The 12630-nt window shown below is 49.1% G+C and overlaps 1 protein-coding gene across 2 annotated transcripts in view; it reads left to right on the top strand.

Annotated features, from left to right (window-relative positions):
• USP7 (ubiquitin specific peptidase 7) overlaps nucleotides 1-12630 on the top strand; it is a 1511465-nt gene that overhangs the window by 1354040 nt on the left and 144795 nt on the right. For both annotated transcript variants that reach the window (XM_085628311.1, XM_085628312.1), the window contains exon 29: nucleotides 7934-8005. In XM_085628311.1, the coding sequence (XP_085484437.1) occupies nucleotides 7934-8005 (72 nt within the window). The remainder of the gene's footprint in view (nucleotides 1-7933; nucleotides 8006-12630) is intronic.

Genomic DNA, 12630 nt, shown 5'->3' with positions numbered 1-12630 from the left:
AGTCCGCCGGAGCTCCCTGCGAATCTTGACTAGCTTCCTTGGAGGGAGGCTTAGGGTCCGAACCACCGAATCGATAGTAAAACCTAGGAAGGTCACTTGCCTTGAAGGAACCAGAAGGGATTTTTTGATGTTGATGACAAAACCCAGATGCTGCAACAACTCCGTAGTCTCGAGGAGACGATTGGATAACCGCTCTGGGCACTGTTCCAACAGGATATCGTCCAAGTAGACGATGAGACGCAAGCCCTTCCCCCGCAACGTTTCCACTACCGGTTTGAGAACCTTCGTGAAGCACCACGGTGCTGACGACAGGCTGAAGGGGAGGGTCACAAACTCGTAGACCTGGTCTCTCCACATAAACTGAAGGAAACGCCGGTGGGGGGGTAAACACTGGCACCGTCAGATACGCGTCCTTCAGGTCCAAGCAGACCATCCAATCCCCAGGTTGCAGCAAGTCGCGCAGCAGATGGATCCCCTCCATCTTGAAATGGCGGTAGACCAGCCACTGGTTGAATTCCTTGAGGTTTATGACGGGGCGTTGACCGCCATATGTCTTGTCCACCACAAAAATGTTGCTGAGAAAACCCCGCGGATGTAAGGGAGCAGGGACTATCGCTCCTTTCCGCAAAAGATCCGCCACCTCCCTGTCCATGAGAGTAGCTTTGTCTTGTGCGAATAACAGTGGTCGGGGCTGAACGTCCTGCACAGGAGTTCTGTAAAACTCTACCTGAAAGCCCTTTACATTCTGCAACACCCAGGCGTCCGAGGTAATGGTTCTCCAGTTGCTCTCGAAAAGAGCCAACCTGCCCCCCACCCCGAAGTGTGACAGAGGAAAGGCACTCATCTGAACCGGCTAGCTGCTGACCTCGGCCCCTGCCGCCTCTGCCTCGGGAGCCCCGGCGGGACTGGAAGAACTCTTGTCGTCCTGTATCTGTGGTCTTCTTTCCGCCTCTCTGCGGGCCTTGCGTGTAAAACTTGCCGTCCGAGAGGCCCCTGCTACGACAGGCACTGACAAAAACACTCGGGCGGAACACCTTTTTTTATTGAAGTCTGCGCCTTATTCAGTGATGTAAAGGTAGAGACAAATTTCGTCATCTCCTTCATTAAAGGTTCCCCGAACAAACCGCCATCTGCCACTGTGCCCGCCTCCGAAGAGGCTAGGCCGCCCAACTTGGGGTCCACTTTGAGTAGGAAGTATCTGCGCCTCTCAGTAGAGAGGGCGCAGTTTGCGTTCCCTAAGAAAACTATTGCCCGTTGAGCCCAATTAGAAATGCGTTAAGGCGACAAGGCAGACCCCGTAGCTTTGGCTTCCTCCGCTAACTCAAGTATCTTCGTGAGGGGCCAGTCAAGTCCAGGAGCTTGTCCTGGCAATTTTTCCAGGACCTGTCGATACCTTTTTTGGGGTCTCTAATGTACTTCTGAAGAAAAGTCGCCATCTTCTGGTCGACCTCAGGAGTAATGGCCACCATGCCCCCCGAGAATCTTTCAAATGGCCCTGCCTGGTATCCAAACTCAGCTGTTGAGCCTACTGAACGATTCATTAGAGGCGGGCTATCTCCCAGTCCAGCTGAAGGAAGCTAGGGTTTCTCCACTCTTAAAGAAAGCAGGAGCAGACACCAAGGCTTTAAAGAACTATAGGCCTATCTCGCAACTGCCATTCCTGGGCAAAATCCTGGAAAAACATGTTCTGAACACACTGGCTAGCTACCTGGAGGAACATTGTTTACTCCATGCCAGGCAGGCGGGCTTTCGGCCCCAACACAGCACAGAACTAGTAATGGCCACTGTTACTGATGCGCTGAGAATCAGGGCGGACAATAAACAGCCTTGTGCCCTGATTCTATTGGACTTGTCAGCGGCATTCGATACGGTCAGCCATACCATCTTGCTGGACCGTATCGCAAAGCTGGGAATAACAGGACAAGCGCTCAAGTGGCTTGAATCTTTTCTAACGGGTCGAACCCAGAGGGTGCAGCTGAGATACCAGTTATCTGAGGCAAGTGATGTGACCTGGGGCGTACCCCAGGGGTCCGCACTTTCTCCCTTGCTCTTTAACCTTTACCTACAACCCTTGGTGGAGGAGTTAATGCATAAGAATTGTCAAACTTTTAACTATGCTGACGATACCCAGCTATTGGTCCAGCTGGAAGATACAAGGGAAGCACAGGAATCGGTAAGAAATTTGCTCCGATTCACTGTAAATTGGATGACCAATAACCTTCTGAAAGTGAACGCTGAAAAAACAGAGGTGCTGGTCATCACAAACCGAGTCAATCCCTGGTGCGATCTGTTCTGGCCCCCAGAACTAGGTACAACACCTATTCCTGGTAGGGTGGTCAAAAGCCTAGGGCTAAAGGTTGATGTAGACCTTTCCATGGCCCCTCAAGTCTCGGCGGTGGTGGGGTCTTAGACGGGGGTGCTGAGGCAACTGCGAAAGTTAGCACCTATTCTATCCGCCCCCGCTCTGCAGTCCATCGTGTCCGCCACAGTCATCTCGAGGCTGGATTATGGAAATGCTTTATATCTTGGCCTGCCGCATAAGTTGTTGAGGAAACTGCAGGTGGTGCAGAACGATGCGGCCAGGCTGATCTATTCCCTACCCAGGAACTCGCATGCAACCCCACTTCTCCGGATGCTGCACTGGGCTGCCTGTTAAGTTTAGAGTGCAGTTTAAGTGTCTTTGCATGGCTCACAAGGCAATTTTCGGCAAAGCCCCAGAATACATTAAACAGCGCCTGAGGAAGTACATTCCAGGCAGAACCTTGCGTTCGGGTAAGGCCGCCAATCTGATCCAACCCAGATTTAAGTTGAAATCTAAAAGGGGCAGGGCTCTTTCTGTACTTCTCCCGCAATTGTGGAATGAGCTACCGGCCAGCTTGAAGGAAGACTCGCAGCTACTGGGGCGGACGGCGGAGTGATCTAGGAGACAGCAGGTTATGTTCCTTTTCTGTGTGAGCGCTTAGAGACCGGCGGTGATAGGCGCTATACAAAAACACTATAACATAACATAACACCTTGCCTGGTAGGACTGGCCGGGGACACTCAGCCCTAAGGCAGGCTCTAACCTCCTTCTCCAGAGGTTTGCGAAGCCGACTCGTCACGAATGCCGTCTTGGAATCGCGGGCACACTCGATCTTGCTGGTCCCCGCCACAGGAAGCGATCCGGACCAGCGAGACGACCTATGCGCCCCCCAGCGATGCGGCCCTTATGTAATCCGACAATCGCGCATCAGTGGCAACAAAAGAATGCCGCCTTTAAATGAAAACAGCCGCTTGACAGTATCGCAGCATGTGCCCCCCCCCCCCCTGCGCCTGCCGAATTGATAAGGTGGCGCGAGGAGAAACACACGCGCGTGCGATAAAAAGGGGAACTCTCCCCACAAACGTGAACACTGGCACCGAGCAACAGTCAGTATCAGTCAAGCATTACAATATTATAAGCGCCTAAGAACCCTTCAATACTAACAGTAAAACACCAAAAGCTTGAGAGAGAACAATAAAACAAACAACTGCGTGGCAGCAGGAAAGAAAGAGGAGTTGACCCGGGAAGCACATGCCTTCGGGGATGACGGGCATGCTGATTGGTGGACATTATGGACTACCCAGAGCACCTTGGGAGTGCTAGTTTTTTGTTATTGTTGGATTTGAATACTGCTGGCTGTAGGAATAAAGGAAGTTACAGCATAATCCTCGCCTCCGCTCCTGACATAGAATTAAAAAAACTCAATGGTTGTGACTGTCATTTAAAACAAACACAAAACACTTTACCGTTCCCCCTTAGAATCACAGCTCACCTTCGTCGAGGTGCAAGATATGCGAATAATGAACTCAACAGGGCGTATCAAAGCTGTCTTCAATAAATGGAAAAACTCCGGGTCACTTGCCATAAACAGCCGTCTCAAATGGCGTATATGAACTACCTGTAGTGCAAACAATTTCAAGTTACCCGATGTATACAACGAATACACAAGAATAGCCAATGGACACCAGTATTTGGTGGTGCCATAAAATATATCTATGCTAACTACCAGAAAGGCATTCGTATTAGTTTCCGTTGTGGACGGCGCCGCATTCGCGTATAGCGTTAATGATTCCAAAGCGAAGAGTAAACTTCCTGGTTTTTACCATCACCGTGATGATGTCGTGCAAACATTAGGAAACACTGAATGTGGACTCTGCTCTCTACAGTTCAAAGAACGAAGCGTAAACTTGATAGTTTTTCCGTCAACGTGATGTCTTTTTTGAAAAAATAGGAGACACTAAGAATGGACTCTGTTTACTCCATTTGTGCGGAAAACGCCGTAATCTCACGATGTAAAAACATTACTCATTCTTGATGGAAGCGGAACAGAATTATAAAAACCAAACATCAGTGAACTCACCCTTTGTGCTTATATGTGAGAAAGTGTGCCATCAAACTTCTCCATGAAAAAACATTGTAATTCTAAATAAACAGTCACATATACCATATTTTCATGATACGGATATAATGATAATTATGATGTTATGCAATTATTTAGTGAACATTCTAACTGAAGCTACTCTCCTTCTCGTGGTACTCTGTGTTGGATCTAATGGAAATTAGTAATCTAAATATGAGTGTTGGGTGCTAGTGTGAATCTCAATAAAATTCCTCATCAGTGCGCAATTGTGATGTTGTAATTCCGCGTGAGGGTCCCTGAGTGATAACTCAGATTATATGTATATGTTTCTAAAGGAAACCAGTCATCTCCAATTTATCATTAAGACCTTGAGGGGTCATGGTTTGCAGTTTTTTAATCCAAAACACCTCTTTGTAGTAGGTGTTTTCAAGGGAAGCTTTTCCATCTTCCTCCATCGGTGGCCACAGTGATAGCGGATGCCTCTACCTTAGGGTGGGGAGCACATCTGGGGGATCTGGAGATCAAGGGTCTTTGGTCTCCAGAAGAAAGGTTTTCACATCAACCTTTTGGAATTGCGGGCGATGCGTTTAGCGCTCAAGGCCTTTCTCCCTTCCCTTCGCGGTCAGTCGGTTCGAGTCCTGACGGACAACACTGCTGCGATGTGGTATGTCAACAAGCAGGGAGGAGTGGGGTTGTACAGTCTCTGCAGGGAGGCGTTGCAACTCTGGTCCTGGGCTCAGGGCCATCAGATTTGCTTGATGGCAAATCATCTGGCTGGGGTGCTGAACGTACGTTCGGACAGTCTGTCGGCAGTTCTCTGCCGACCACGAGTGGAGGCTTCATCCAGAGGTAGTCAGATAAATCTTCCAGACTTGGGGGACTACTCGGATGGACCTGTTTGCCACTCAAGAAAACGTGCACTGCCCGTCATTCTGCAGTTTCCGGGGCAGGAAGCGTTGGGGGACGCGTTTCAGTTGAGTTGGGGCTCACATCTCTTTTATGCGTTTCCTCCCATACCTTTGATTCTTCGGGTTCTGAGGAAGATTCGCCAAGACCGGGCCCAAGTCATTTTGATCGCCCCAGATTGGCCAAGAAGGATGTGGTCCACAGACCTTCACCTCTCGTCGCACCCTCCACTCCGTCTCCCTCTCAGGGCAGCCCTCCTCTCTCAGATGGAGGGGCAAGTTCTACACCCTCCCCTCCAGAGCCTGCACCTTCATGCCTGGAGATTGAACGTGGCAACTTGAATTATTTTTCTCTCCCGCCTGACGTGGTGGACGTTATATTATCGGCCAGGCGACACTCCACTAAGTCTTTCTATTCATACAGGTGGTCTAAATTTAAGTGGTGCGAAGAGAAGTCTATTGGTCCCTTAAAAGCTCGTCTTTCTGATGTTCTTTGTTTTTCTCTTCATTTGGCCCAGGAGGGTTTTGCTGTGGCCACTGTAAAAGGGGCTTTGTCGGCATTTTTGTGTTTACCTGATCAGCCTTCTTTATTTAAGTCTCCTATAGTCTTAAGATTCATTAAGAGGCAGACAAACCTGTTTCCTCCCACTCCTTTTATTATGCACCAGTGGGACTTGAATTTGGTGTTAACTTTTTTAATTGGTTCGTCATTCGAACCGATGCATAGTAGTCCTTTAAGACTTAACTTTTAAAACGGTCTTCCTGGTAGCTATCACCTCCGCCAGGAGGGTGAATGAACACCAGGCTTTGAGTTAAAAGCCGCCTTTTCTGACCTTATATGCTGAAAGGATGGTACTTGGGACCAGGGCTGCTTTTCTGCCTAAGGTGGTGACTCCCTTCCGTCTAAGTCAGTCCATTACCCTTCCTTCTTTCTATCCTCCCCCTACCCCTTCCATGTAAGAGAAGAGACTTCATCGTTTGGATCCAAAGAGGGCGATTAGCGTCTATTTGGACAGAAAAAAGGACTTCCGTCAGGATGACCAGCTCTTTGTTGGATATGCTGGTCGTATGAAGGGCAGGGCGGTGCACAAGCGCACTTTGTCACGATGGATCATCTTGTGCATCTACTCCCTGGCTGGTAAGGAGCCTCCTGTAGGCATTCAAGCTCATTCCACCAGGTCTAAATCTTCTACTTCTGCATTGTCTAGTGGTGTTCCTGTTTTGGACATCTGTAAGGCCGCAACTTGGGCCTCCCTCCACACTTTCGCGAAGCATTACTGCTTAGATTCCAAAGTGAGGAGGGATGGCCATTTTGTGCGTTCTGTTTTGCTGGACTTTTTGGTATAGAAGGGTGGACAACCACCTCCGGGAGAGGTACTGTTGTGGGATTCTATTCATAAGGTGAGCAATCCACAGGCAGATGTATCCATCAGAAGAACAAGTTACTTACCTTCGGTAACGCTTTTTCTGGTGGATACAGTATCTGCCTGTGGATTCCTCACAGACCCACCCACCTCCCCGTTGTCCACCCTTTTAATACCATAAAAGCTGAGGTTTTAGATTTTTGACGTATTGGGTGTACTCAAGACCTTGTTACCTCTGTTTATTTACCATTGTCTTGTTTGAAGTGCAAGCTTTCATCTTTCTTTATACACTGAGTGTATTTGTGTGAATTTGGTATACTATGTATACGTTGTCTTTGTCGGTGCGCCCGTTTTGCCTGGATGGAACTGACGTCATCACGCCGACATGATCTTCTTATGACTCCGGTGACGTCATGCAGAGCCATGACGCTGTGACGACCTCATCGGCGCAGAGAGCTACGAAAAATTTCCGGAATGCTGGCGCAGAGGGGATATTCATAAGGTGAGGAATCCGCAGGCAGATACTGTAGCCACCAGAAAAAGCGTTACCGAAGGTAAGCAACTTGTTCATCTTGATTAAGAAGGGATGGTCTCCACGCCAGGTCGGTACTACAGGACTTCCTGGTATAATCATCCATCAAGCTTCCTCCTAGATGGAGCATTGTTGTGGAATCTGTTCTACAGGTGAGGAATCTGCAGGTTGAAGTATCCCTCAAAAGAAAATTACCTGCGGTAACGATCTCTGATGGATACTATATCTTCCTGCGGATTCCTCCTCCTCCTCCACCTCCCCATTTGATGGATGACATATGAACCAATTAATCCCTTTGTGCATTCTTTTGGTACTGCAAAAAGTTTTCACCAAAGTCATTTTGCCCTCACACCTCAAAGGCTTGGAAAAAACAAAGTGTTAATGACATTGGTACACCAGGGTGGGGCACTATATAAGCTCTTTGGTGTCATCTGATGTCTGTTCCGATCCTGACTGAGTCCAGCACCCTATACTGGCGATCTCGGAACATTTGAAGTTTCCGGATGCAGTGGGACTCCTGGGGTTGTTCTACAGGTGAGGAATTTGCTGTTAGATACGGCATCCATCATAAAGATTGTTACCGCAGTTGAGTAACTTTTTTTCTTTTCATTGATTTGTTCACAAATTTATCACTGAACTTGGTAATATATACCACTTCATTCAACGTTGCTTCTATTTATAGAAAAGAGGAATATGAAATGTACTAATAGTTTCTTTCAAGTATTTATAATTTTTTTATCTATCTTTTAGGGTGAACATTTTAGGGAAGTAATGAAAAGAATTCAGGCAATGTTGGACATACAAGAGAAAGAGTTTGAAAAGGTAATTATTCATGGTCTTGTTTAACTACTTGATATATGCGTCTTCTAAATGCAGTCTCCTCAACTTGTGAAACTCCTTAGGTGCCAGATCCGGAAACTTTTCAGCAATTCCCTTACGCTTCTACATTTGACATTATGCGGCTCCGAGGCAGATACGTTCACTCCAGATATGGCATTAGGCCCCCATATTTATGCCACCTGAGCACTCTGACATAATTTTATACTTTTTGGCCTTCCAATGCAGATCCTGAGCTTGCAGTGCAGTCTTTTGAGACTATTTCCTCAATTAAACTTCTCTATGTGAAAGAGACAGCTAGGGCAATACCCTTCCTCTGAGAGCTCGGTGGTCGAAGCCTCTTCTAAGGGTGCATTCCCTTCTTCCCTTCCAGATAAAGAATCCAAGAAGCTAGATTATCTTGGTAAGGTAATACTTTATTGTACAGTTAATAAAAACCATTACAAACCAACATCAATAAAAACGGTTTCGTGTGTCTGTAGCAGCATAGAAGATTATATTAATACTGTGGTAAGATATAAAAGGCTAAAATTAAAAAACAATTACTAAGTTTAAAACTATAAAACCATAGCGGGAAGGGAGATTAGCCCACTGCTAGATCAGTTCTATCTTTACCATTGAGGAGCTTTACATAATTGAGCTGGCCTGCTTTCCTCTTCAAGATGCATTTAGTTGTTGCAGTTCGTAGTCCGGATGGGTAGCAAGACATTCTCATCCCCATATGCTTATTCTTTGTGGCATTAAGTTCCAGTGGGCTCCTAGATGCCAATTGTGCCCCCATTATTATCCGAGTATTTTAGCTCTAAGGATGCAAGTGATGCACTGGGTTCCATCAATTTAGCTGTTTCGGTTTATTCTTTCTTTTTATTAAGGCGGACTTCTGCAGCTTCAATATATTTTACTAATCGGCAGCTCAGTTGAACTTCGTCACCCGAAAAGCATGCCAGGACAGCTTGCCTGCATGACCTAATTCGTTTTTTGTTAAATAGTGGTCTCAGAAGGTTCCGGCGGTCTTGCAACAGCTCCTTACAGATGGTAATAAGGTGTATGATGTTATCTTCGTCATTCCCACAAAGACGGCACTTTGCTGGCATTGAGGGACGTAGCCAAGGGGCCATATGGTCTGCAGAAGGCAATAGTCCTAGGCGATATTTCAGAAATTTCTCTTTTTGGCAAAGCTAGTCTGAAGATATAATTGTGGCCTAAGCTTGGAGTAAGATTGTATGGTTAGCCACCCATGAGCTCGCTCCGTCAATAAAGCTTTGTCCTGCAGGAGAGATTCTTTTCTAACTCTGTTGTTTGCTGCTTTTTTAAAACCCGCCAGAGGCCCTTGTAGATCCCACAGTTGACGCACCCCCAGATGTTTTATTGCGTCCTCCAAGAAGAGCCTTGCGGGGCAATTTTCTTTGGTTTGCAGTTCCTTCCAAAGGAGAGCGTTGAGTGTGTTTGCTTCCCCCCTGCTTATTTTGTACCAGCTTTTTAAGTATACACCTTTACGTGCCAGCTCTTCCTTTACCAGCCCAAATGCAAGTCTAATCTGCGCAGGTGAAGTGTACCTTGGCAAGCCAAAGATCATGCGCATAGCTCTTGTTACTGTTCCGTCTGCCGTTTTAGCGTCCCTTCCTCTCATCCTCTCATTGCTTCGCTTCCATAGGTGATTGATGGGATCAGTTTTGCCTGTATCACCTTTATTAAAGGAACGAGGTTTGGTCCCGTTATCTTATTTTTTAAGTTTCTTAGGGATACCGCTGTCATTAATCCTCTCTTTTTTTATCTCCTCGCATTGTGGCTTGAAGCTGCCGCTGGGGTCTAAGATGACCCCCAGGTATCTATATTTTCTTGTAACGTCCAGCTTCCTTGAGTCCAGAAACCAACTAGTTGATAATTTCTTTTTGCTATTAGTTATGCACATGACTTTGTTTTTTTCTTGATTGATACTGAGTTTGTTTGTTTTAGAGTATTGCGAGGTGATATCTAACAGTCGCTGTAAGCCTATCGGGGTCCGGCTAATCAGTACCAAGTCATCCGCGTAGAATAAATTAGACAGCTGAGTGCCGCCTAACTTGGGTGCATGAGAGTTGCTTTCGTTCAGCAGGATTGCCAGTTCAGCCATAAAGAGATTGAATAGTGTTGGTGCGAGCACACATCCTTGTTTTACCCCTGTGCTTGTGGGGATCTTCTTGGATAAGAATTCCCCTGCACCTAGTTTGACCTGAACCCAGGTATTGCTGTGCAGGAGAATTAGTTGGTTCAACAGCAATGATGGAATGTTCATTTTCTTTAATTTTTGCCACATCATGTTTCTATTAACATGGTCAAAGGCGGAGCTGTAGTCAATATAGCACAGGTATAAAGGTTGTTTTGCCGCAAGAGCTGAATCAATCAAAAGCGATAGGGCTAGAATGTTAGTAGTCGTCCCCATATTTTTGCGTAATCCAGTTTGATTGTAAGGAATTGCTGTTGTATCTTCCGCCCAGGATGTTAACTCCTGGAGCAAGAGGCCCGCATAGTATTTTGCCTCATTATCAAGTAAGGCTATAAGGCGATAACGTCTTGGATCGTTCTTGTCTCCTTTTTTAAAAATTGGCGAGATAACTGCTCCCCTCCAAGATCGTGGGATTGATGAGGTCTGCAAGATTTTTTCAAACATTGGATCTGAAAGAAACACGTTAGTTAGATTCCTCACCTTAGAATATCCCCAGGCGTCAGACTGGATCCGGAAGATTTTTCGTCAGCAATACCCCTTGCGCGTCGCTAGGCGTCGTCTGCGGCTCCGCGTCCGTCGTCGGCGTCGTGCGCCGGAATGACGTCGCCCTCGCGCGCTGACGTCAGTTCTTCTTTTTTCCGCGCCAGTAAGCGCAGATCCGGGAGAGCTACCCCTTTAGTCAATTTTTGACTAACTTTTTTGACTCTTTTTGGTCACTTCTCGACTCTGGTGCCGGTAGGATGCCTGGTTTCAAGGCCTGCGACGACGGTCACCGACTGATGTCGGTGACCGATCATCACCGCCGGTGCCTGTACTGCTTGTGCCTCGACCACGACGCGGCGTCGTGCTCCGATTGTATGGCCCTGACCTCGAAAGCTAGGCGGGAGCGGTCCCGCAAGCTTCTCGAGCTTCGCCACTCGGCTCCGCGCCGCTCTCGATCCCGGTCCAGGAGGAGGTCCAAGGATCCGTCACGGAGCCGCACTCGACATAGTCACTCGTCTGGCTCGAAGTCTTCGGGTAAGTCGAGGCACTCCAAGAAGTCCAAGAGGCGACACCGCTCTTCGGACTCCCCTCGCGCGACTCGGCCGAGGGTCCAGGTGGTTCCACCCCCGCGGCTCCGCGGTAGCCGCAGGCGCCGCGCAAGTCCCCATACCAGACGGTCCCTGGGACTGACGCGACGCCATGAGGAGCCTGGCCCCGCCGTTGACGCCCGCTGGCGCGCCTTCGGGCCCCGCGGACTCGACTGGGCGACCTCGCGTGCCGGCGGCTCCGGCCCCGGTGCCGTTGGAGGCCCCGGCGCCACAGGTCCCCGAGGGGCCCGAGCCTGTGCCCCCGTCGACTCCGGTCAACCTCGTTACGCCTCCTCCGCCGGCACCGATACCGCCCCCGGCTCCGGTCGATATCGATCCCCGGTTCAGCCCCTGTCCGGTCCCAACGCCGCTGCGCCGACGCCTCTAGAGACACATATTGTCTATCGACCGGCTCCGATCATTCCTCCTGTTTACCAGGAATCAGATGATGGGGGCGACTGGGAGGGGTCTGATGACCCTATGGCCCTTCAGGGCCAACTTGCACAGGACTGGGCAGATGAACTGGGGGAGGCCAGTGGTTTGGACACCTCACCGGACACTGGATTCATCTCTCCTCCGACTGTTGCTTCGGAGGAGGGTGCAGCTGTTTCTGTGGTGCTGCGCAAGGCGGCCGAAGCCCTTGGGCTTGAGCTGCCTGCCGTGGCTGTGAGGACTAACATCCTCACTGAGGTGCTTCAGTCTGCCGCATGCTCCACTGAGCCTCTGCTACCATTCAATGAGGCCCTCACTGACGTTCTACAGGGCACCTGGTCCAAGCCCTCCATAGTCCCTCCTGTGGATAGGAACGTTGCCAGGCGCCACCGCCCTGCTCCGGGCGACCCCAGTTTTCTGTCTCAACACCCCACCCCCGAGAGTCTGGTTATCCAGGCCTCTACCTCCCAATCCTCCTTCACGTCCGCTCCTCCGGACCGGGATTCCAAGAGACTGGAACAGTTTGGTAAGAAGCTGTTCTCCTCGCTCAGTTTGGGCCTGCGGTCTTTGAACACCGCCTGTCTCTTGGACCGTTATTCCCACTCTGTGGGATGCGGTGGAGGACGTGCTGCCACTGTGCCGGAAGGAGGCCCGGGCGCGACTTTCCTCGGCCGATGGGAGAGATGCAGCGCGCCATGCAATCCGATGTGGACTCGACACTACGGACTCGCTGGGTAGGGCGATTTCTACCACGGTGGCGCTTCGACGTCACGCCTGGCTGCGGTCCACGTCCTTTTCAGGGGATGTCCAGGGCACCCTCATGGACATGCCTTTTGATGGCGCTCGCCTTTTTGGTGAGAAAGCGGACAGTGCGCTAGTGCGCTGGCTCGCTTCAAGGACTC

Source organism: Triturus cristatus, chromosome 10, assembly GCF_964204655.1.
Source record: "Triturus cristatus chromosome 10, aTriCri1.1, whole genome shotgun sequence".
NCBI lineage: Eukaryota > Metazoa > Chordata > Amphibia > Caudata > Salamandridae > Triturus > Triturus cristatus.
Note: the sequence above shows the minus strand (reverse complement) of the source record. Positions and strands in the feature narration are given on the sequence as shown.